Genomic DNA, 25,168 nt, shown 5'->3' on the forward strand with positions numbered 1-25,168 from the left:
TGCGCCCAATGTAATTCTGAATTTAAATGCATCCACTGTGCATTTTCAACAGATTTATACTTTTTGGGGGTCAAATTCATTAATAATTGTCTTTTGTTGAATTTATATAACAACATTCCAACCTTGTTTATCATTATCTAGTCCAATTGTGGCATGTTTTCACAATGTTTATCCTATTGCATGTTTCAATGGGTGACCTATTTTGAAGGCGAACCGCCGATTCCACTATTGTTGCTGACGCTAATGTTGTTAAAGACACACACCTGCCTAAAAGCTAGTGAGTAACTATTTAATTTGAGAGAAAATTAAACCCGAGTGCGTTAATTTAGCTTAAAATCAAAGTCGCAAAGGATCAAAAAAGTATTCCCTCGACCGGGAATGATCATGGATGCGCCGATGATGCACTCAAAACATACCAATGAATGCATGTATGAATTAATGAATGGATGGATTAATTCAAATGAATACTCAATTTCCCATGTTTCTTGCAATGTCGCACTCGCGTCACCAGTTGCACATGCCTACTCGTCTTTTTGTGCAAAGTCAGGTTTGTTTATGCACTGAAAAGCGTAATGGCGCCGGACAGGTTGTGATGAGCTAGCGGGAATAGTAACGAATAACTACACCCTCGGAAAGAGTACGTGGTGAAACAAGTGAAGAAACCTAAGCTAAATTGCTCATCGGGAAAATGCAGATCACTTTGAAAACCCTCCAGCAGCAGACATTTAAAATCGACATAGACGAAGAGGAGACGGTGAGTTGGAAACCACCATGCATTTGTTGAAGGGGGGTGGATGGCTTAAGTTACCGTTGGCTAACAAGAGAGCTAACGTTAGCTAGCACACATTCTAGCTAGTTTGACATGGATAGCTAGATAACTACTGTAGGTAGCGAAGCAATTTAAACATGTTCAAGTCCCCATTCAGGTAGTACATTAGTAAGCATCTTAACATAAAGTAGTAAATTGCTTCATATACACATATTGTGATTGTATGATGCAAAAAAAATCTGAAACTTGAGGAAATAGTAACTAACGTTGGCTGATTTATGCTAGCGTTAGCTAGTAACGTTAGCTACCTAATTAGCTGAACTTTATTAATCTAAACTAGCTAGCTCATTAGCTAACGTTGTCTAATTAAATCACTTGTCATGCATAGTTGCAATTTGTTTACAATGGATATTTATTCAAAACGGCAACTTTTGGGTTTGTTTATAGCTAGCTAGTTAGCTAGCAAACGCTCGCTAGCTAACTACTGTTAAGTAACGTTAGCCATCTATTATAGCTAGCTAATGTTAATTTGTTAACGTTAGTCACACTTAGCTCGGTAGCTAGCTAATACTGAAGCAGTTGAATAGTTTGTTAGCTATTTGGCTAATTAATGATTCAGATCATTGATCCATATAGCTAGCTATCTAACGACAGCTCTAGGTTTGACAACATATATTTCTCACAATGGACTTAGATCCCTTTATACTTTGTCTACTTTTTCTTTACAGGTAAAAACCTTAAAGGAAAGAATTGAGAATGAGAAGGGAAACGATGGTTTTCCGGTTGCAGGGCAGAAATTGATATATGCAGGTACAGTTTGTATTTTATTACCCTACACTACATTTCGGCTGGCAGTATAAGGACTTGGTTAAAAAGTGCATAATAAATCGTTGTGTTGTCGTAAAATAATGACATGTCTCTGTTGGCTTGCCTTGTGGCGCACTGATAAGAGAGCTGCATAAGTATGTCAGTACACAGGTTGTCATCTCAATGTTTTCATGAATACTGAACAAAAATTTAAACACAACATGTAAAGTGTTAGTCCCATGTTTCATGAGCTGAAACAAAAGATCCCAGAAATGTTCCATATGCACAAAAAGCTTATTTATCAAAAATGTTGTGCACATCCCTGTTAGTGAGCATTTCTACTTTGCCAAGATAATCTATCCACCACAGTGTGGAATATCAAGAAGCTGATTAAACAGCAGGATCATTACACAGGTGCACCTTGTGCTGGGGACACTAAAAAGCCACTCTAAAGTGTGCAGTTGCCACACAACACAATACCATAGATGTCTCAAGTTTTGAGGGAGTGTGCAATTGGCATGCTGACTGCAGGCATGCTGCCAGAGAATGTTATTTTAGTTTCTCTACCATAAGCCACCTCCAATGTCATTTTAGAGAATTAGGCAGTACGCCAAATCAGCCTCAACTGCAGACCACGTGTAACCACAACAGCCCAGGGCCTCCACACCCAGCTTCTTCACCTGCGGGATCATCTGAGACCAGCCACCCAGACAGTTGATGAAACTGAGGAGGATTTCTGTCTGTAATAAAACCCTTTGTGAGGAAAAACTCATTTTGAATGGCTAGGCCTGGCTCGCCAGTAGGTTAGCCTATGCCCACCCATGGCTGTGCCCCTGCCCAGTCATGTGAATTCCATGGTTTAGGGCTTAATGAATTTATTTCTGATTTCCTTATGAACTGTAACTCAGTAAAATCATTGAAATTGTTGCATGTTGCATTTTTTATATTTTTGATCAGTATAATTATGTTATGGGAATGCAGAAATAGTGTTCAGTCTGTGTATGTGACATTTTTAAAGCTGCAATATGTGACTTTTTGGGAGACTTGAACAAATTCACATAGAGATGTAAGTTATAGATCTGTCATTCTTAATGAAAGAAAGTCTGTGGTAGAGCTGTTCTATGTACACCATATGCTTCCCGGTCTTAAGTTTAGTTTTTGTGTTTTACTTTTGGTTTTCTATACCAGCTTCAAATACAATATTTTTGGTTATGGAAAATATTTCACAGCGATTTAGATGGTATAATGATTATCTACACTATAGTTGCTTGTTTTGTAAATAAACGGAATTTAGGCGAACTATTAGAATTTTAGTAACTAGGAAATGGTTGAGCGATTTCGGCATAGTGCATCTTTAATGTTTCTTCACCACTATGACTTCACTTATAGGTGACAGGATAGCAGGGTTCTCCCCAGGGATAGGCTTCTGTGAATTTCATTGGCATAGAATGTCAGGGTTCTTGAAGCATTGTTGGCTGATAACTGACTATCTTCATGTTTGTTCCTTGCAGGGAAAATCCTAAATGATGACACTGCTATCAAGGACTATAAGATTGATGAGAAGAACTTTGTGGTTGTCATGGTGGCAAAGGTAAGGTATTAGAGGGGTTGAGATCTGGCCTTTATTGTGGTGGAGAATTTAAGAGTAGATGGCACAGAACTGTTTTTGCATCGTAAAACAATTTTCACACACACCAGACCATAACACACATACTGTGGCACCCACTGATAATACTGTGGCACCCACTGATAATGGCAGATGGACTTAATTAACTTTCCATGTCATTGGACGTACGTGTCTTGTGTATGATGTAGATTTCCTAGGCCTGTCACACCGGTGTTAATTTAGTCAACAAAAATTGTGACAAATATTAATCGAACACCAATTTCTTTTCAGTGGCAATTTGACGAGATTATAACTGACTAAATAGACCCGGGAAAAAAATTACTAAACAAATTATTTTTAATTTCAGTTGACTGAAACGAGACTATTATCCCTGTGACTAAAATCTCACTAAGTGGACTGGACAATAGTTTTTGGAGAGATTGAGCGCTTTTCAGTGACGAGCACAATTAATATTAGCAGCACAGATGTGCAGTTCTGTTCAGCATTGGGAAGGACCCGGCGCACACAGCCTAGCCTACATCAGTTCTTGTCATAGATTTTCAAGCAGATTTAAGTCAAAACTAACTTGGCCACTCAGGAACTTTTTATTTTCTTCCTGGTAAGCAACTCCAGTGTAGATTTGGCCTTGTGTTTTAGGTTATTGTCCTGCTGAAAGGGGAATTAATCTCCTAGTGTTTGATAGAAAGCAGACTGAACCAGGTTTTCCTCTAGCATTTTGCCTGTCCTTAGCACCATTAAGTAAAAAAAAATTATCTTGAAAAACTTCCTAGTCCTTAATGATTGCAAGCATACCCATAACATGATGCAGCCACCACTGTGCTTAAAAATATGGAGTGTTCCTCAGTAATATGTTGTATTGCATTTGCCCCAAACATAACTTTGTATTCAGGACAAAAGGTTAATTGCCATGCCACATTTTTTGCAGTATTACTTTAGTGCTTTGTTGCAAACAGGATGCATGATTTGAATATTTTTTTATATTGTACATGCTCCCTCCTTTTCCCTCTGTCAATTAGGTTAATATTGTGGAGTAACTACAGTGTTTGTTTTTTTTGCCTATCACAGCCATTAAACTCTGTAACTGTTTTAAAGTTAGAGGGTAGTGCGTACCAGTACATCACTGGGGCCAAGCTTCCTGCCATCCAGGACCTGTATACTAGGCGTTGTCAGAGGAAGGCCCAAAAAATTGGACTTTTTACATTGGCACCCCCCCTCTTTGTTTTTACACTGCCGTTAGTCACTATTTATTATTATCTATGCATAGTCACTTTACCCTACCTACATGTACAAATTACCTCAACTCAGCTGTACCCCTGCACATTGACTCGTTACTGGTACCCCCTGTATATAGCCTCGTTGTTATTTTACTTTGTTAATTATTTTTTTTAAATCAAAAGTAAGTTCGTTTATTTACAAAATATTTTTTTAACTGTATTTCTTGAACTGCATTGTTGGTTAAGGGCTTGTAAGTACGCATTTCACCTGTTGTATTTGGAGCATGTGACAAATAACATGTGATTTGAAGATGTGATTTGGCCGGGGACTTCATTGCAGGGAAACTTCGATCTGTTTTTCCTCATTTCTACTAGCATGTTAAATGTTCAATCAGAGAGACAAAAAAAACCTCTAGTCCACCTTTACTCCACGTACAAAGCTCTCCCTCACCCTCCATTTGGCAAATCTGACCATAATTCTATCCTCCTGATTCCCGCATAGAAGCAAAAAATAAAGCAGGAAGTACTAGCGAATCGGTCAGTAAAGAAGTGGTCAGATGATGCAGATGCTCAGCTTCAGGACTGTTTTGTTAGCACAGACTGGAATATGTTCCGGGATTCCTCCAATGGCATTGAGGAGTACATCACATCAGTCACTGGCTTCATCAATAAATGCATTGATGACGTCGTCCCCACAGTGACTGTACGTACATACCAGAAGCCATGGATTACAGGCAACATCCGCACTGAGCTAAAGGCTAGAGCTGCTGCTTTCAAGGAGTGGGACTCTAACCCGGAAGTTTATAAGAAATCCCGTTATGCCCTCCGATGAACCATCAAACAGGCAAAGCGTCAATACAGGACTAAGATTGAATTGTACTACACCGGCTCTGACGCACGTCAGATGTGGCAGGGCTTGCAAACTAGACTACAAAGTAGAGGTCGACCGATTAATCGAAATGGTTGATTAATTAGGGCCGATTTCAAGTTTTCATAACAATCAGTAATCGGTATTTTTGGCAACAGATTTGCCTATTTTTTTTTTAATTTTAATTTTTTTTAATCAAATCAAATTTATTTATATAGCCCTTCGTATATCAGCTGAAATCTCAAAGTGCTGTACAGAAACCCAGCCTAAAACCCCAAACAGCAAGCAATGCATGTGAAAGAAGCACGGTGGCTAGGAAAAACTCCCTAGGAAAGACTCCCTAGAAAGGCCAAAAACCTAGGAAGAAACCTTGAGAGGAACCAGGCTATGAGGGGTGGCCAGTCCTCTTCTGGCTGTGCCGGGTGGATATTATAACAGAACATGGTCAAGATGTTAAAATGTTCATAAATGACCAGCATGGTCAAATAATAATAATCATAGTAGTTGTCGAGGGTGCAACAAGCACGTCCGGTGAACAGGTCAGGGTTCCGTAGCCGCAGGCAGAACAGTTGAAACTGGAGCAGCAGCATGGCCAGGTGGACTGGGGACAGCAAGGAGTCATCATGCCAGGTAGTCCCGAGGCAAGGTCCTAGGGCTCAGGTCCTCCGAGAAAAAGAGAGAAAGAGAGAATTAGAGAGAGCATATTTAAATTCACACAGGACACCGGATAAGACAAGAGAATACTCCAGATGTAACAGACTGACCCTAGCCCCCCGACACAAACTACTGCAGCATAAATACTGGAGGCTGAGACAGGAGGGATCAGAAGACACTGTGGCCCCATCCGATGATACCCCCGGACAGGGCCAAACAGGCAGGATATAACCCCACCCACTTTGCCAAAGCACAGCCCCCACACCACTAGAGGGATGTCTACAACCACCAACTTACCGTCCGAAGACAAGGCCGAGTACAGCCCACAAAAATCTCCGCCATGGCACAACCCAAGGGGGGGGCGCCAACCCAGACAGGAAGACCACGTCAGTGACTCAACCCACTCAAGTGACGCACCCCTCCCATGGACGGCATGGAAGAACACCAGTAAGTCAGTGACTCAGCCCCTGTAATAGGGTTAGAGGCAGAGAATCCCAGTTTTAACACCTTTATTTAACTAGGCAAGTCAGATTAAGAACACATTATTATTTTCAATGAAGGCGTAGGAACGGGGATTAACTGCCTTGTTCAGGGGGGATTCGGGGATTCGTTTTTGCAACCTTCCGGTTACTAGTCCAATGCTCTAACCACCTGCCTTGCATTGCACTCCACGAGGAGCCTGCATGGCAGGCTGACTACCTGTTACGCGAGGGCAACAAGAAGGTAAGTTGCTAGCTAGCATTGATCGTTTTTATAAGATAAGTTTAATCTTAACAATCACTAGTTAACTACACATGGTTGATAAACTAGTAATATTATCTAACGTGTCCTGCGTTGCATATAATCGATGCGGTGCCTGTTAATTTATCATTGAATCATAGCCTACTTCGCCAAACGGGTGTTGATTTAACAAGCGCATTTGCGAAAAAAGCACTGTCGTTACACCAATATACCTAAACATCAATGCCTTTCTTTAAAATCAATAAACAAGTATATATTTTTAAACCTGTATATTTAGTTAATATTGCCTGCTAACATGTAATTGTGTCACATCTCTAGCGTTCATTGCACGCAGAGTCAGGGTATATGCAATAGTTTGGGCCGCCTGGCTCGTTGCGAACTAATTTGCCAGAATTTTACGTAATTATGACATGACATTGAAGGTTAGGCAATGTAACAGGAATATTTAGACTTAGGGATGCCACCCGTTAGATAAAATATGGAACGGTTCCGTATTTCACTGACAGGAAAAACGTTTTGTTTTCGAGATGATAGTTTCTGGATTCGACCATATTAATGACCTAAGGCTCGTATTTCTGTGTGTTATTATGTTATAATTAAGTCTATGATTTGATAGAGCAGCCTGACTGAGCGATGGTAGGCAGCAGCAGGCTCGTAAGCATTCATTCAAAACAGCACTTTTGTGCGTTTTGCCAGCAGCCCTCAATGCATTGCGCTGTTTATGACTTCAAGGTTGTCAACTCCCAAGATGAGGCTGGTGTAACCGATGTGAAATGGCTAGCTAGTTAGCCGGGTGCGCGCTAATAGCGTTTCAAATTTTTTTATTTATTTTTTTATTTTACCGTTATTTTACCAGGTAAGTTGACTGAGAACACATTCTCATTTACAGCAACAACCTGGGGAATAGTTACAGGGGAGAGGAGGGGGATGAATGAGCCAATTGTAAGCTGGGGACGATTAGACAGCCATGATGGTATGAGGACCAGATTGGGAATTTAGCCAGGACACCGGGGTTAACACCCCTACTCTTACGATAAGTGCAATGGGATCTTTAATGACCTCAGAGAGTCAGGACACCCGTTTAACGTCCCATCCGAAAGACGGCACCCTACACAGGGCAATGTCCCCAATCACTGCCCTGGGGCATTGGGATATTTTTTAGACCAGAGGAAAGAGTGCCTCCTACTGGCCCTCCAATACCACTTCCAGCAGCATCTGGTCTCCCATCCAGGGACTGACCAGGACCAACCCTGCTTAGCATCAGAAGCAAGCCAGCAGTTGGATGCAGGGTGTCACTCGCTCTGAGACTTGGAGTAGTTGTTTCCCTTGCTCTACATGGGTAACGCTGCTTCGAGGGTGGCTGTTGTCGATGTGTTCCTGGTTCAAGCCCAGGTAGGAGCGAGGAGAGGGACGGAAGCTATACTGTTACTGGCAATACTAAAGTGCCTATAAGAACATCCAATAGTCAAAGGTATATGAAATACAAATCGTATAGAGAGAAATAGTCCTATAATAACTACAACCTAAAACGTCTTACCTGGGAATATTGAAGATTCATGTTAAAAGGAACCACCAGCTTTCATATGTTCTCATGCTCTGAGCAAGGAAATTAAACGTTAGCTTTTTTACATGGCACATATTGCACTTTTACTTTCTTCTCCAACACTTTGTTTTTGCATTATTTAAACCAAATTGAACATGTTTCATTATTTATTTGAGGCTAAATTGATTTTATTGATGTATTATATTAAGTTAAAATAAGTGTTCATTCAGTATTGTTGTAATTGTCATTATTATAAATAAATCGGTCGATTTTAATCGGTATCGGCCCCTCGGTCCCCCAATAATCGGTATCGGCCTTTTTGGGTCCCCCAATAATCGGTATCTGCTTTGTTTGGTCCCCCAATAATCGGTATCGGCGGGGGGAAAAAACATAATTGGTCGACCTCTACTACAAAGGGAAGCACAGCCGCAAGCTGTCCAGTGTCACGAGCGTACCAGATGAGCTAAATGCCTTTTTATGCTCGCTTCGAGGCAAGCAGCACTGAAGCATGCATGAGAGCATCTGCTGTTCTGGACGACTGTGATCACGCTCTCAGTAGCCAATGTGAGTATGACCTTTAAACAGGTCAACATTCACAAGGCTGCAGGGCCAGACCGGATTACCGGGACGTGTACACTGAGCATGCGCTGACGAACTGGCAAGTGTCTTCACTGACATTTTCAATCTGCCCCTGATTGAGTCTGTAATACCAGCATGTTTCAAGCAGACCACTATAGTACAGACCTGCCAACATGCATGCATTTTGCGTACCAACTACGCTATTCTCTGTCCATGAACGCAGGTACGAGATCCGATTTTAATAGTATGCAGAAATGTTATTTATTTTACATTTTAATAAAAAATAAATCCACTGAGTAAATCTAACATCCCGATTCTCAAGCTGCAACACACCGACATGTATGGAGTTTGTGTCAACGGACATGGAGATTAATACATCATTATTGGACGTAGCTGCCCCGTGTCTGCCCCTCCTGTTTGTTGTGATGCTGAGTTTGCCGACTGTCAGCTGTACGTAAACACATGGACAAATCCCTTTTCGACGCCGTGCCAGCAGTTCACTCGCTAGTGAAAGAAATGAAATGCAAATATGAAAAATAACTGGTCGCATTTGTGCGAGTGTAATATACATTTAATTCTGCATCCCATTAGTTGTATTTTCCACGTAACATTACGAGGATCACGCAACCTGATATACTGTAACTAATTATGATCCACGTCACAAAAAGCATTACAGAAGTTTAATAAAAATAAGTGTAAACATCTTGGCATTAAATGGAGTCGGGAGTTTAGAAGACTGAGCGATGAATGAGTGTCCGGTATTAGCTATAGATGCAATGCTTCTAAAAGGCCTTTGCACAAGATATGAGATTTTATCAATTTCGAAAATCTGAAATTATGTATGTGCTGCAAAGACATACAAATCCAATTGGCACCTTTTACATAGGCTGAAACACCAGACTCTTCTAGCGAACAGCGTTCAGATTCCCTTTGCGGTAGCCTACTTAAGCTTTGTCTAGCCAGTTTGCGGTCTGTGTCGACGCGATCATTTGTTTTTATTATGTTTTCAAAATTATTTTGCTTTTAGTGTTCATTAGGAACCGTGTTTTAAAAGCGATCAGACTCACAAACAGCACGAGCATGCGGGGAGAAAGAACCCCAATTCGGCACGTGCTACGCGAGAGAGTTGAATCTACAATTTGCCGCATGCATCTGGTACACTAAAAAGTTGGACAGGGTTGGCAGGTCTAATAATCCCTTTGCCCAAGAACACTAAGGTAACCTGTCTAAATGACTACCGACCCATAGCACTCGCATCTGTAGCCATGAAGTGCTTTGATACGCTGGTCATGGCTCACATCAACACCATTATCCCAGAAACCCTAGACCCACTCCAATTTGCATACCGCCCAAACAGATCCACAGATGATGCAATCTCTATTGCACTCCACACCGCCCTTTCCCACATGGACAAAAGGAAGACCGATGTGAGAATGATATATTTATTGACTACAGCTCAGCGTTCAACACCATAGTGCCCTCAAAGCTCATCACTAAGCTAAGGACCCTGGGAGTAAACACCTCCCTCTGCAACTGGGTCCTGGACTTCCTGACGGGCCGCCCCCAAGTGGTAAGGGTACGTAACAGCACATCCGCCACGCTGATCCTCAACACAGGGCTCCTCAGGGGTGCGTGCTCAGTCTCCTCCTGTACTCCCTGTTCAGTCTTGACTGCGTGGCCAGGCACCATCATTAGGTTTGCCGACAACACAACGCTGGTAGACCTGATCACCGACAACGATGAGAAAGCCAATAGGGAGGAGGTCAGAGACCTGGCCGTGTGGTGCCAGGACCACAACCTCTCCCTCAAAGTGATGAAGACAAAAGAGATGATTGTGGACTGCAGGAAAAGGTGGACTGAGCATGCCTTCATTCTCATTGCCGGGGCTGTAGTGGAGCAGGTTGAGAGCTTCAAGTTCCTTGGTGTCCACATCACCAACAAACTATCATGGTCCAAACACACCAAAACGGCTGTGGAGAGGGCACGACAAATCCTATTCCCCCTCAGGTGACTGAAAAGATTTGGCATGGGTCCTCAGATCCTCAAAAGATTTTACAGCTGCACCATCGAGAGCATCCTGACTGGTTGCATCACTGCCTGGTATGGCAACTGCTCGGCCTTCGACCACAAGACACTACAGAGGGTAGTGCGTACGGCCCAGTACATCACTGGGGCCAAGCTTCCTGCCATCCAGGACCTCTATACCAGGCAGTGTCAGAGGAAGGCCATAAAAATTGTCAGACTCCAGCCACCCTAGTCAGTCTGTTCTCTCTCTGCTACTGCACGGGAAGCGGTACCTGAGTACCAATATAGGTTCAAAAGGCTTCTTAACAGCTTCTACCCTCAAGCCATAAGACTCCTGAACAGCTAATCAAATGGCTACCCAGACTATTTGCGTTGTCCCCCCCCCCCCCCCCCATCTTTTACTCTGCTGCTACTCTTTGTTCATCGATGCATAGTCACTTTAATAACTCTACCTACATGTACATATTTCCTTGACTAACCGGTGCCCCCGCACATTGACTCTGTACCGGTACCCCCTGTATATAGTCTCGCTACTGCTCTTCAATTATTTATTTTATTTTTTATCTATTTTTAATTCACACATTTTTCTTAACTGCATTGTTGGTTAAGGGCTGTAAGTAAGTATTCCACTAGGGTCTACACCTGTTGTATTCAGTGCATGTGACAAATGCATTTTGATTTGAAGTCAAATTGGCCTCATGTTGAAATCCCGGAGTGGTTTCCTTCCTCTCCGGCAACATAGTTAGGAAGGACACCTGTCTCTTTGTAGTGACTAGGTGTATAGATATTACACTTTGGATGGTGAACTTCCCCCTGCTCAAACGGATATTTGATGTCTTTTTTTTTTTCATAATCTTGCCCCATCTACCAATAAGTGCCCTTTGCGAGGCATTGGAAAACCTCCTTGGTCTTTGTGTTTGTAATTCACTGCTCGGCTGAGGGACCTTACAATTATCTGTATGTGTGGGCTACAGATATGAGGTAGACACTTATTGCACACAGTGAGTCCATACAACTTATTAGGTGACTTGTTAAAACTTCTTAGAGATCAAATCCCTTTAGTGGGATCGATTTGACAGCAGCCAGTGAAAGTGCAGGGCGCCAAATTCAAACAACAGAAATCTCATAATTAAAATTTCTCAAACATACAACTATTATATCCCATTTTAGAGATACACTTCTTGTTAGTCCAACCACACTGTCCGATTTCAAAAAGGCTTTACGGCGAAAGCATACCTTGTGATTATGTTAGGTCAATGACCTAGTCACAAAAAAACACAGCCATTTTCCAGCCAAAGAGAGGTGTCACAAAAAGCAGAAATAGAGAAAATGAATCACTAACCTTTGATCTTCATCAGATGGCAGTCATAGGACTTCATGTTACACAATACATGTATGCTTTGTTTGATAAAGTTCCGATTTAAATAAAAAAATCTGTTTACATTGGTGCGTTATGTTCAGTAATGTTTTGCCTCCAAAATCCGATGATTTTGCAGAGAGCCACATCAATTTACAGAAATACTCATCATAAACGTTGATATAAGATACAAGTGTTTTACATAGAATTAAAGATACACTTCTCCTTAATGTAACTGCTGTGTCAGATTTCAAAAAAGCTTTACGGCTAAAGCACACCATGCGATAATCTGAGTACAGTGCTCAGGCACCAAAACAAGCCATACAGATACCCGCCATGTTGTGGAGTCAACAAAAAAAGCCACGTTGAACTAATTTTAAATTGTCTTTAACACAACAAAATATGGAAAAAGTCAAGGGGTGTGAATTCATTCTGAAGGCACTATCTGTTATTCCCTCCCTTGAATCTAGAAAAGTATTTACATTTTTAGTCTCGTGCAACTCTCACACTTTCCTCACTGCATTTCTTAGCCAGGTTCTGTAGCCAATGTACTAGCTAAGTCTACCTCTTTTTTAAAGAGAAAGCGGCTTGATTCTAGCCATTACTGTTCAAAACATATGGCCCATAATACCTCCGCTACATTGGCAGGCTGCATTTTCCATTCATAAAGCATATTGCGGGCCATTCTAAAACAAGGCTATTTGCAGCCCGGATTGTTAACCATTTGTTTAGGCTACGCCTTGTTCAGTCATGTTATCTCATTAGCTAGCTATTGCTAACAACCTGGGTTGCGTTCAGCAGGATGTAATGTTTGGGAACTTTCATCTATGTAGAACAAACTTGGCTGTCTGACATGTTGAATAAGGAATAACGTCAGCTCTGTTTTTGCAACTGAACGTGGCCCTGTAGCCTGTATGCAAACATTTTGGTGGCACAGAAACAAATGCATAGCAAACCATTTATTGAGTAAATAACGTTGGACTGTTGGACCGTTGATAACGATGACAATGTGACCGGTGCAACCCATACCACTTTGCAAATACTTTGAAGAACATCTGGTGATTGTGTGTCTCGCTCGACTCCACAACTCGTCAGTGAAATGCCTTTCTTGCCAGCTCTAAACCCAACAATGCAGTTATGAATGTAATACTAAAAATAGCAAGGTGGAACAAAAACTCATGATGATAAGAAGAGCACAAGAAAGTAAGCTAAAGATTGTGTGTGTGGAGTCAGTATAATATTAAATACAATGGTCAACTCAGTCCCTGTAGCCATTTTGTTGGCTATTTATTAATTTCCTGCAATCCTACACATTTTGGCATGGTGCGGAGAGAATTTTAGTTTTAAAGCACATTTCCTGCAATTCTACACTTTGCTATGGTTTGTCGTGTTCTTATGCTGAGTGACTCAAACATAACAAAATCAATGGGGATGCCATGACATTTGACATTCTCCCGACTGTCTTATTATTATTATTATTATTATTAGTTTAAATTTACACTTAAAGTATTTTAAATGTGTTTTTTGGAGTGGTGGCCACGATTTAGCAACGGTGGCCCACCTCTACTAGATTAATATAGGGGAAACACTGATTTGTTTACTATAGGTTCATGATACAATACAAATGAAAGGTAATTTAGTTGATTAAAATGGCCCAGTGTTTTTGTCATTTTGACAACCAGTTGCAAGAAAGTATGTGAACCCTTTGGAATTTCCTGGATTTCTGCATAAATTGGTCATCAAATTTGATCTGATCTTCGTCTAAGTCACAACAATAGACGAACATAGTGTGCTTAAACTAACACACAAATTATTGTATTCAATATAGACAAAAAATACATAATTAAACATTCACGGTGTAGGTTGGGAAAAGTATGTGAACCCCTAGGCTAATGACTTCTCCAAAAGCTAATTGGAGTCAGGAGTCTAACCTGGAGTATAATCATTGAGACGAGATTGGAGATGTTGGTTAGAGCTGCCTTGCCCTATTAAAAAAAACATGAGGCATTGTCTGATGTGAACCATGCCTCGAACAAAAGAGATCTTAGAAGACCTAAGATTAAGAATTGTTGACTTGTGTAAAGCTGGAAAGGGTTACACAAGTATCTCTAAAAGCCTTGATGTTAATCAGTCCACGGTAAGACAAATTGTCTATATTTGTAGAAAGTTCAGCACTGTTGCTACTCTCCCTAGGAGTGGCCATCCTACAAAGATGAGTGCAAGAGCAGTACTAGAATCCTAGAGTGTCAGCTAAAGGCTAAAGACAGAAAACTCTGGAACATGCTAGCATCTCTGTTGACGAGTCTACGATACGTAAAACACTAAACAAGAATGGTGTTCATGGGAGGGCATCACGGAAGAAGCCACTGCTGTCCAAAAAAAAAAAAAAAAAACATTCCTGCACATCTGAAGTTTGCAAAAGTGCACCTGGATGTTCCACAGCGCTACTGGCAAAATATTCTGTGGACAGATGAAACTACAGTTGAGTTGCTTGGAAGGAACACAACACTGTGTGGAGTAAAAAAGGCACAGCACAACATCAAAACTTCATCCCAACTGTAAAGTATAGTGACGGGAGCGTCATGGTTGGGGGCTGCCTCAGGGCCCGGACAGCTTGCTATCATAAACTTAAATCTCTTTTTCTGTCGATCAAGACATTTTGCAGGAGAATGTAAGACTCTGTCCACCAATTGAAGCTCAATAGAAGTTGGGTGACGCAACAGGACAACGACCCAAAACACAGAAGTAAATTAACAACAGAATTTCTTCAACAGAAGAAAATACACCTGGAGTGGCCTGGTCAGAGTCCTAACCTCAACCTGATTTTGAGATGCTGTGTCATGACCTCGAGAGCAGTTCACAACAGACATCCCAAGAATATTGCTGAACTGAAGCAGTTTTGTAAAGAGGAATGGTCCAAAATTCCTTCTTACCGTTATGCAGGTCTGATCCGCAACTACAAAACGTTTGGTTGAGGTTATTGCTGTCAAAGGAGGATCAACCAGTTATTAAATCCAAGGGTTCATATACTTTTTCCACCCTGCACTGTGAATGTTGACACGGTGTGTTTAGTAAAGACATGGAAACGTATAATTGTTTATTACCGTAATTACCGGACTATTGAGCGCACCTGAATATAAGCCGCACCCACTGAATAAAAATAAATAAATTACATTTTGAACATAAATAAGCCGCACATGTCTATAAGCCGCAGGTGTCTACCGGTACATTGAAACAAATGAACTTTACAGGCTTTAACGAACACGGCTTGTAACAAAAATAAATAGGCTTTAACGAAACACGGCTTGTAACAAAAAATAAAATTTTTGCAGTAAACCGTAGCCTACCAAGAAAGGCATTGCTCCAGACCAAGCTCCCGTGCAGCAGCTCTATTTCCTTTTCCAACAGCCAGATCAATCGCCTTCAACTTGAAAGCTGCGTCATATGCATTTCTCCGTGTGTTTGCCATGATGAGGGTGACAAAATGACTACCGTAATCAGAATGATGGGAAGTTTGAGCGCGCTCGATTTAATCTAAACGGTAAACAAAAAAGTTGTTTGACCTTAACCCGTTCGGCAATTTCATTGGTCTAATGAAAGCCTCATGCCGCCAAAAAACTGAGCACGTCACAATGTTTATTTTTTTTTATGTTTTAATTTTAAAGTGGGAAAAATCCATATATTAGCCGCGTCATTGTTTAAGCCGCGAGGTTCAAAGCGTGGGAAAAAAGTAGCGGCTTATAGTCCGGAAATTACGGTAGTTTAAGCAGACTGTGTCTTGTGACCTAGATGATCAGATTAAATCTTATGACCAATTTATGCAATTTATGCAAAAATCCAGGTATTCACATTTGTTTCTTGCCACTGTAGACTAAATCCTTTTTGTCATTTGAATAAGACTTAATGGTATTATAGTCAATGACTAAATCTAAAAAATAAGTGCCAAAATTAGCTGACACACACCTCAATATCACACTGACAGAATGCAGATTGCATCCCACTGTGCAGAGTCGATTGGAATCAGTTGTTACAGCCCCCCTTCCCATGCACACAGGTGCAGCAACAGTTCATGCAATGATTGAATATTCTACCACACTGAGCTACAATATGTCACTTCTGCACAGTTTGAGTGTCTGATAATTGGCAGCAGGTAGTGTCCTTGAAAGATTGAATAGTAAAGATTGCGGTTTATTTGCATATCTATGAGTCTTGGATCTTATTCTGATTCTAACCTTTTGCAAGATGAGTAGCCTACGAGGCTAGCAAGCTTGATTGCTTGCTGTGTTTTTGCTTAGTAAAAAAGGGAACTATTGCTATCTCACAAAGTGAAAGTGACCTAAAATGAATACCGCTTCACAGTAATTCCCAATGTGTCCATGTCTGTAGCCAGAAGCAGATCACAGGCTTCTTACATGATCCAATCCATATTGGTTAAATCATTGTTACTGTATCACTTATAGGCATAAGTGTTCTTTTAAAAGATGCCTTGGAAAGCAACAAAAACCAAGCGCTGTGGGCATCCCCTTTCTCTCTCTAGCCTAAAGCAGCCCCAGCAGCTGCCCAGCCTTCCGGTTCTGCCGCCACCACCACCTCGAGCACTACAGCCCCCACAGTACCCACTGCTGCCTCGCCAGGCTCAGATAACCCACCAGAGGGGTCCAAACCAGCCGAGGAGAGGCCCTGCAACACTTCAGCCCCAGCATCAACCCCCACCAGGTAGGTCTGGTTTGGCAGCCACTGCTGTGTCAGAAATTACATCTTATTCACTATATTGTTCACTACTTTTGACTAGAGCCCTGTTGCCTATATAGTGCACTACGCTTTATTTTATTTAGTGCACTACATAGGGAGTAAGGTGCCATTTGGGATGCTGTCGATGCTACCTCGACCTGAAGACCACAGTCCAGCTGCTAGCCATTAATAGGAAGCTTTTTTTTACCGGCCCCATTCATCGGTAGCCTCATGCAAAGGCACAGACACGCCGGTAGCGTTTGCCAGCTGAGACTACTTAGCACCTCTGAACAGAGTGCCAGCCGTCATTTGCAAACCGATTCTACATGTAGAATCATGCGAAAAAATGTCGGCAGTCGCCCACCGGTGGGTGGTCCCTAAAACGCACTGAACGAACGGCAGATGGACGTGCGGTGTGTGTGTTCTCTCCTAAGACGAGGCCAGTAGACTAGTTGACATGTTGCTAGTGTCTGAGCTTATAGAAGGATGAATGCATCTCTTTGTGGTTGTATTTTAGTCAAAGGCAGACCATGTGATTATACAACAGAACAGTACTCATCAGTGTCACACTCCTTCTCTTTCAGTTCCTCTGGTCTATTGACAAATGTGAACATGTTCGAGGAGGCAACTTCTGCTCTGGGTAAATGGTCTTCCTGATTATAAGTTAACATAATTGAGTGTATATATGATTGATTATCCTTTCTCGTCCTGTAATAGATGGGTATATAGCCATGTGTCTTGGTTGTCTTCCCTGTATAAATATAGATAAAGAAGTGAAAGGCATAGCTCTGCCTCGCAATCTGTTTTTATTAGGCTATGTTTATCCTAGTGAATGATGTCATCTGAAGCTTTCAGAATCTCATATCAAAATGCTCTCTGATTGGTTGGTTTTTCTTCCTGCTCCTCAGTGACAGGCCAATCGTATGAGAACATGGTGACAGAGATGATGCTGATGGGCTACGAGAGGGAGCAGGTAGTGTCAGCGCTCAGAGCCAGCTTCAACAACCCAGACAGAGCTGTAGAGTACCTGCTTACAGTAAGCACACACACACACACACACACACACACACACACACACACACACACACACACACACACACACACACACACACACAGCTTCAACAACTCAAAGCTGTGGAGTACCTGCTTACAGTAAGTATCACACCATACACTTCTCTAGTCTGACATGCCTTTTTATTCAGTGTGAATGATCATGGTCATGTGAAGGAAATGCTATAACCAACTCCCAGCCACTTCTAGCTAAGTGGATGGGTCACTATTGTCTACACATGTTCATGAAATACAATAGATGGCCGTAATCACCCCCAGACACACCTGGCTAACCGGATGGGTCATGTAATCATTTAGAGAATTGGGAGTCTTGTTTAGACATGTAGCTAGCTAGATAGCTAGCTAGCTAAACAATGAACCCAATGGTGCTGTCAAGACAACTGGGAACTTGGAAAAATACGAGGTCAAATCATGACTGCAGTGATCTTCAGGTCGGAAAGTCAGGGCTCTAGAATGACCGTTAAAAGATTTTTCCCATTCGCTTGTCGTCGTCCCCCCCCCCCCCAGAGTTCCCAGTTGTGTTGAACGCACTGAAGTCTAAAGTCAGAGATTTCCGAGTTGCCAGTTGTTTTGAATGGAGCAATAATTCCAGCCCATACTACTAGCAATAAAAACTGATTGGCATAGCTAGCCACCAAGCTTGAGTCTGCAGGAAGCTAACTAACTAGGTTCAATGTTAAATAATATTATTACACAGATCATACACGTAACGCTAGCGAGCCAGCCAATGCAAGCTAGCTAACTGTATGCTTTAACTTGCAAGAAAATTACTTTCTGACAAAATTAGAAATGTATAATATCTGAAAATGTAGCCATCTAGACTCTTATCCGTATGAATTAATGATTCTTCCTCTGTCACTGATACTGTGGTTGCCCTTTGTTTGAAGATGTAATCCGGAGACAGGTGTTTTATACAACAGCCTTCTGTGTTCTCTTTTCAACTCCCTCTGCATATTTGCAATCAAAACGCTAGAATTTTCTCCATCTCCTTAGCTATCATACTCATCTTCCACCGGGCATTTTACTGATTTCAAAGCTCTCAACTTCTGTGATTGTCATTTCTTCCCCATCACTGTAATTTCTTCCCCATCACTGTCATCAGAAGCCGAAGTGGAAAGGATTATCTACACATACTGAGCAGCTCATGTTATTGACAGAAGCATGGCACACCAATCCCAACTCATCTCTCGGCATGTCCAGCCAATCCATTATCTAAGCCTATCATGGCTAGTGGGAAGGTTCCTGGCTTTTTCCATGGCTAAATCAACTAGGCTTGTAATTTAACAATTGTATTAGTATTTACAGATGGCATACAAGTTTATTATGGCACATGAAAGTTAATATGTTCCAGTAAGCATTTCTGCCAAAAATCCACATTTTGATAAAAAAATAATAATAATAATGTTTACGTTCAAATACCTCTCCTGTGAAGTAGTGTCGTGCGCCATACGCCGAGTTTCCTGAAACGAGTCACACGTGATATTGATTGGTTATTCCATAGTAAAACAAACAAAATACCCCTTGTTTTTCAAGTACTTCAGGTTTTCTATTTTATGATGGTTTTCATCCACATGTTAGAGCTGGAATGAAGCAAGCTAGATTCCTCCACAGTTTGACAGTTCTCACGTTGGGTCACTAATGCGGTAGCGAACGTTGTCGTGTGTGTTCTTCAGGGGATCCCAGCTGGGGAGGAGAGCCATGCAGGTGCTGACCCAGTGGTGCCCTCTGTGGGCGGAGGAACTCCAGCTCTCAACACAGGCAGCATGACGACCCCCGCCAGTGTTGCAACAGGAGGTGAGTGTGTGTTTGTGCACGCGCATGCCTGCCTCTACACTGGGTAACGACACTTATGTATGCTGTGGACACTAAGAAAACATTTGATGCATTTTATTCTCTTTTCTCTGAAATAATAAGAAACTGCTAACATATTGACTGACCATTCTCAGCATCAGCTAGATTCTGAGATGACCTCCATGTTGCACTGGATCGATTGTTCCCTGCCATAAGCGGTTTGTCATCCTGGAGGTTAAAACACTGGTGTGCTGCTGTGAACTTTGTGGAAATGGAACTGTGTGGAAATATACTGAACAAAAATATAAACGCAACAGGTGTTGGTTTAATGAGCTGAAATAAAAGATCCCATAAATATTCCATACACAGTTTGTTTCTGTCTAATGTTGTGCACAAATTTGTTTACATCCCTGTTAGTGAACATTTCTCTTTTGCCAAGATAATCCATCCACCTGACAGGTGTGGCTTATCAAGAAGCTGATTAAACAGCATGATCGTTACACAGGTGCACCTTGTACTGGGGACAATAAGGCCGCTCTAAAATGTGATGTTTTGTCATACGGCACAATTGCCACAGATGTCTCAAGTTTTGATGCAGCATGCAATTGTCGTGCTGACTGCAGGTATGTCCACCACAGCTGTTGCCAGAGAATTGAATGGTAATTTCTCTACCATAAGCCGCCTCCAATGTTAGAGAATGTGGCAGTACATCCAACCAGCCTCACAACCACAGACCACGTGTAACCACACCAGCCCAGCCTCCACATCTGGCTTCTTCACCTGTGGGATTGTCAGAGACCAGCCACCCAGACAGCTGATGAAACTGTGGGTTTGCAAAAGCAAAGAATTTCTGCACAAACTGTCAGAAACCATATCAGGGAAGCTCATCTGCGTGCTAGTTGTCCACACCAGGGTCTTGAGCTGACTGCAGTTTGGCGTCGTAAGGTGACTTCAATGGGCAAACACTCAAATTTGATCGCCACTGGCATGCTGGAGAAGTGTGCTCTTCACGGATTAATCCCGGTTTCAACTGTACATGGCAGATGCGTCGTGTGGGCAAGCGGTTTGCTGATGTCAATGTTGCAAACCGAGTGCCCCGTGGTGGCGGTCGGGTTATGATATGCACGGCTCCATGTCTCAAGGATCTGATCTGTACACAATTCCTGGAAGCTGAAAATGTCCCAGTTCCATGGTGTACATTCTCGCCAGACGACATGTTTGTGATGCTCTGGATTGACATGTACGACAGCGTGTTTCAGCTGCACCAATGTTCAACAACGTTCCACAGCCATTGAAGAGGAGTGGGACAACGTTCCACAGCTATTGAAGAGGAGTGGGACAACGTTCCACGGCCATTGAAGAGGAGTGGGACAACGTTCCACGGCCATTGAAGAGGAGTGGGACAACGTTCCACGGCCATTGAAGAGGAGTGGGACAACGTTCCACGGCCATTGAAGAGGAGTGGGACAACGTTCCACGGCCATTGAAGAGGAGTGGGACAACGTTCCACGGCCATTGAAGAGGAGTGGGACAACGTTCCACGGCCTGATCAACTCTAAAAGAGATGTGTTGCGCTGCATGAGGCAAATGATGGTCCCACCAGATACTGGTTTTCTGATCCAGCCATGTGAAATCCATAGATTAGGACCTAATGAATTTATTTAAATTGACTAATTTTCTTATGAACTAACTCAGTAAAATTATTTGAAGTTGTTGCATGTTGCGTTTACATTTTTGTTCAGTATAGTACAAGGACCTGTGTGCACATGGAATGTAGAACTGTGGAAACGGAATGTAGAACTGTGGAAACGGAATGTAGAACTGTGGAAACGGAATGTAGAACTGTGGAAACAGAACTCCTCTTCTCCCCTCTCTGTGTATCCAGCCAACCCTCTGGGGTTCCTGGTTAACCAGCCTCAGTTCCTCCAGATGAGACGGATCATCCAGCAGAACCCCTCTCTGCTCCCTGCCTTACTACAGCAGATAGGGAGGGAGAACCCCCAGCTTCTGCAAGTATGGACGACTCGCACCGTACTCTTTTATTTTTGTGTTTATTTAACCTTTATTTACCTAGGCAAGTCGGTTAAGAACAAATTGTTATTTACAATGACGACCTACCCCCGGCCAAACCCTCCCCTAAGCCGGACGATGCTGGGCCAATTGTACGCCGCCCTTTGGGACTCCCAATCACGGCCGGTTGTGATACAGCCTGGGGTCTGTAGTGACGCCTCTAGCACTGTAGGTATAGTGCCTTAGACCGCTGCGCCTATCAGGAGCCTGCTGCGCCTATCAGGAGCCTGCTGTGCCACTCTTACAGGCACCAAAGACACAGCACACACACTGCCATTTACAAGCACTGCTATTTACGATATACTCCTGAATTGATGATCCAGACTATTATTCCACAATCTTGTAGTTGAACTGGTTAAAATGAGCAGTAGATAAAACTATCTGGAATTCAGCATTCAACTAGTCTGTCTGCCAAATCAATTCCCCTCTGTATCCTTCATCTCTTCAGGCCTGCATAGTAAAGAGATGAGATCAGAGCCTGAAGGCATCGCAGCAGACCCCCACTGGGAGACTGTCTAAAACACTGTTGTGTGTCCCAAATTGCACACTAGTCCCTTTTACAGTGCATTACTTTTGACCATGGCATCTACTAGCATGCTAGTAGATACCCATAGACTTCCAGTCATTGCACTAGCGCTAGTTAGCATTACCTTGTGAAACTATCTCTAACTTCCTTCATTCTGGACACAAATGCATAAAAATGGTATCCACAAGTTAATCTGACTCTAGGCTGGTCATTGTAAATAAGAATTTGTTCTTAACTGACTTGCGTAGTTAAATAAAGGTTACGTTTAAAAAATTTTTTTTAAAGGAGATAAAGGGCCTCATTGCAAAAATCCCGACGTATCCCTTTAAGAAATGGCTGTTCTTTTCCGTTGGAAACATTTTTGCTACAGTGTGCCCTAATGAACACGACCATGTCTTGTTTTCCCTCCCAGCAAATCAGCAGCCACCAAGAGCAGTTCATCCAGATGCTGAACGAGCCAGCCCAGGAGGGGGGACAGGGTGGTGAAGGTGGTGGTGGTGGTGGTGGAGTGGGGGTTGGTGGGGAGGCTGGAAGTGGCATGAACTACATCCAGGTCACACCCCAGGAGAAGGAGGCCATTGAGCGGGTAAGGAAGGAATCTCACAGGTCATGATGGCTGTTGATAAGTGGCAACAGTTGAAAATTAACTAGTTAGCTAAATTTACAGAAATGTCAGTTAATCTGCATTGTCCATGTCAAATAAACCTAATAACAAAAAGCCAAGTGTTGATTTCAGACTGCGTTGTTTTCAACTGAAGATGAATGACTATTACATAGATGGATATCTGAGTAAACATGTCATGCAAATCATGTCATTTCTGAATTCAAGATCTTTGTTAATTTAATTTCAATGTTGACTTTGTCTGTTTCCTCTTCAGCTAAAAGCTCTAGGATTCCCGGAAGGACTTGTTATACAGGCCTACTTTGCCTGTGAGAAGAACGAGAACTTGGCTGCTAACTTCCTTTTACAACAGAACTTTGACGACGACTAAAAAGGGAGCCATGATAGTAATTTTGATCCATTTTTTTCCCTCCTCTACTTTTTTGATTGATCAATATCTGATAAAAGCATAAAAACATGGGTCTTCACGTTTTCCTGAATTTTACTACAAATCCATGATACATCTTCTTGGTAACAGTGGATTATAGTTTTGGTGAGAAATAAAAGCTTTTTCTAATCACCTTAATGGTTGAATTGAGGACTTGGTTGAATTGAGTAACAGCTGCTTGGTTCATCAGATCTCCGGTGTGCTACCCATTTTTATTTTATTCAGCCAAAGACCAACATGATTGTTTCTCATAAGGAAATAAATACTGGTTTAAAGGGTTGATCGCAGAATGTGTTTTACAATGTTATAAAAGAGATTGTATGTGATTGAGAAGTTTATGGTATATTCATTCCTATACATAATTGTTATTGCATTTTCTGTGTCTCAATTTACCAGTATAGGGATCCCAGTACATAATCAAAAATTGCAGTTTGAAATGACTGTGAAGGTTTTTAAACAAGCAACGCTGTTACCTTTTACATTTTTATTAAACTTCCGACATGAACTGTGTGATACAGCATCTAAAATGAGTTGCCAAGGCAACTGTACAAATATGGGAAGTACTGATGTATTTTCATGCAACCTGAAAATAGAAATTGAACCTAGTTCTTTGTCACCTGAGGCATGTATATGGTTTCCCTTGCTTATAGTAGCCTAGTGTTTACAGTTACTATCAACTTGATTTACTGTCATTTTTACATAAAAATAAAACTTTTCAACATGAATAATGCCCAATTTGTGTTGGGGGGGGGGGGGGTTAAAAAAGCTCTTATTGACTTAAGTTAACTCCATGAATAATACTCAATAGGATATTGATCTTATTTAAAAATGCATTTTGGTTAGGGTCTGTACCACCATACAGTCTTCTACACGACAATCTTTCAAAAAGTATGATTTTTTATTTTTTATTATTCCTTCTCTAATTGGTATGCAGTCATCTGAAAACCCATGATGATCGGTGAAAGTGGCAAATGCCTACATGAGAGGAAGCCACATCAGAGTATTGAGATGCGACCGTACTGGATCACATGTAAACAATCCTCCCGAGGAGACTGTTCTACATAGACCAGCAGGGGGCAGTATTGACCAACATACATTGAAATGCTCGATCCAGACCACTTGGTGTGTGTGAGAACCGGCGTTCCACATGTTATATGTCACTGACACTCAATGAAATACATTTTTGACTGACTTAACTACACTTGGTACATTATTGTAAAGGTTAGAGAAGTGTTCCGTTTGAAAGTGAAGTTTGGCATCGTGCATCTGTGTTGCTTATTGACATTTCTATAACGAACTTTGGAAATGAAATATCTAGTGTTTTATTGTCTCAAGGGTTTGATATTTTGTGATTTATGACCCTTAAATGAGCCTTCTCTGTTTCCACTCAGAAACAGAATGTAAATGTTATTTTCAAGTCAACATTTGTTGTAACTGTCTGACATCAAAATCCACCACTATAATGCAAGCTGGCTCTGATTTACTTTAATTAAAACTATGATATAAAGCTGGGGAGACATTTTGATTTATGCAAGGCCAATTTTGACGGCACAGTGTGTGATCATCTAACAGAAAAAGAAAACATACTAAGCCATTAACTGACTTGCTGGTTAAATATAATTTGAATATAAGTCTTCGTCTTCAAGATCAGTCAGTCAAATGGCAAACATTCAAGTCAAGTATATGATTTCACTCAGAGAAGTGAGATTGCATTAGGATAGTAATAAAAACACATGACACGCAAGT

General features: G+C 41.7%; 1 protein-coding gene across 1 annotated transcript; it reads left to right on the forward strand.

Annotated features, from left to right (window-relative positions):
- The first annotated feature begins 520 nt into the window (after positions 1–520).
- Positions 521–24,147, forward strand: LOC115149445 (UV excision repair protein RAD23 homolog B). The gene is made up of 10 exons (XM_029692308.1): positions 521–754; positions 1,498–1,579; positions 3,088–3,167; positions 16,722–16,900; positions 17,500–17,555; positions 17,824–17,951; positions 19,660–19,780; positions 21,663–21,790; positions 22,786–22,959; positions 23,252–24,147. Exons 1-10 carry the CDS (start codon positions 689–691, stop codon positions 23,363–23,365), a joined length of 1,128 nt encoding a protein of 375 aa, XP_029548168.1. The 5' UTR covers positions 521–688; the 3' UTR covers positions 23,366–24,147.
- Positions 24,148–25,168: the final 1,021 nt, after the last annotated feature.

The sequence above is a fragment of the Salmo trutta genome, chromosome 15 (assembly GCF_901001165.1).
Source record: "Salmo trutta chromosome 15, fSalTru1.1, whole genome shotgun sequence".
NCBI classification, from domain to species: Eukaryota; Metazoa; Chordata; class Actinopteri; order Salmoniformes; family Salmonidae; genus Salmo; species Salmo trutta.

Bases quoted from the DNA above. Each gene is read 5' to 3' on its own strand.
- LOC115149445 (XM_029692308.1), top strand. From the start codon at position 689: ATGCAGATCACTTTGAAAACCCTCCAGCAGCAGACATTTAAAATCGAC. The intron at 1,580-3,087 runs GTACAGTTTGTA...TGTTCCTTGCAG, and splicing joins GCAGAAATTGATATATGCAG to GGAAAATCCTAAATGATGAC. The intron at 16,901-17,499 runs GTAGGTCTGGTT...CTTCTCTTTCAG, and splicing joins CCAGCATCAACCCCCACCAG to TTCCTCTGGTCTATTGACAA.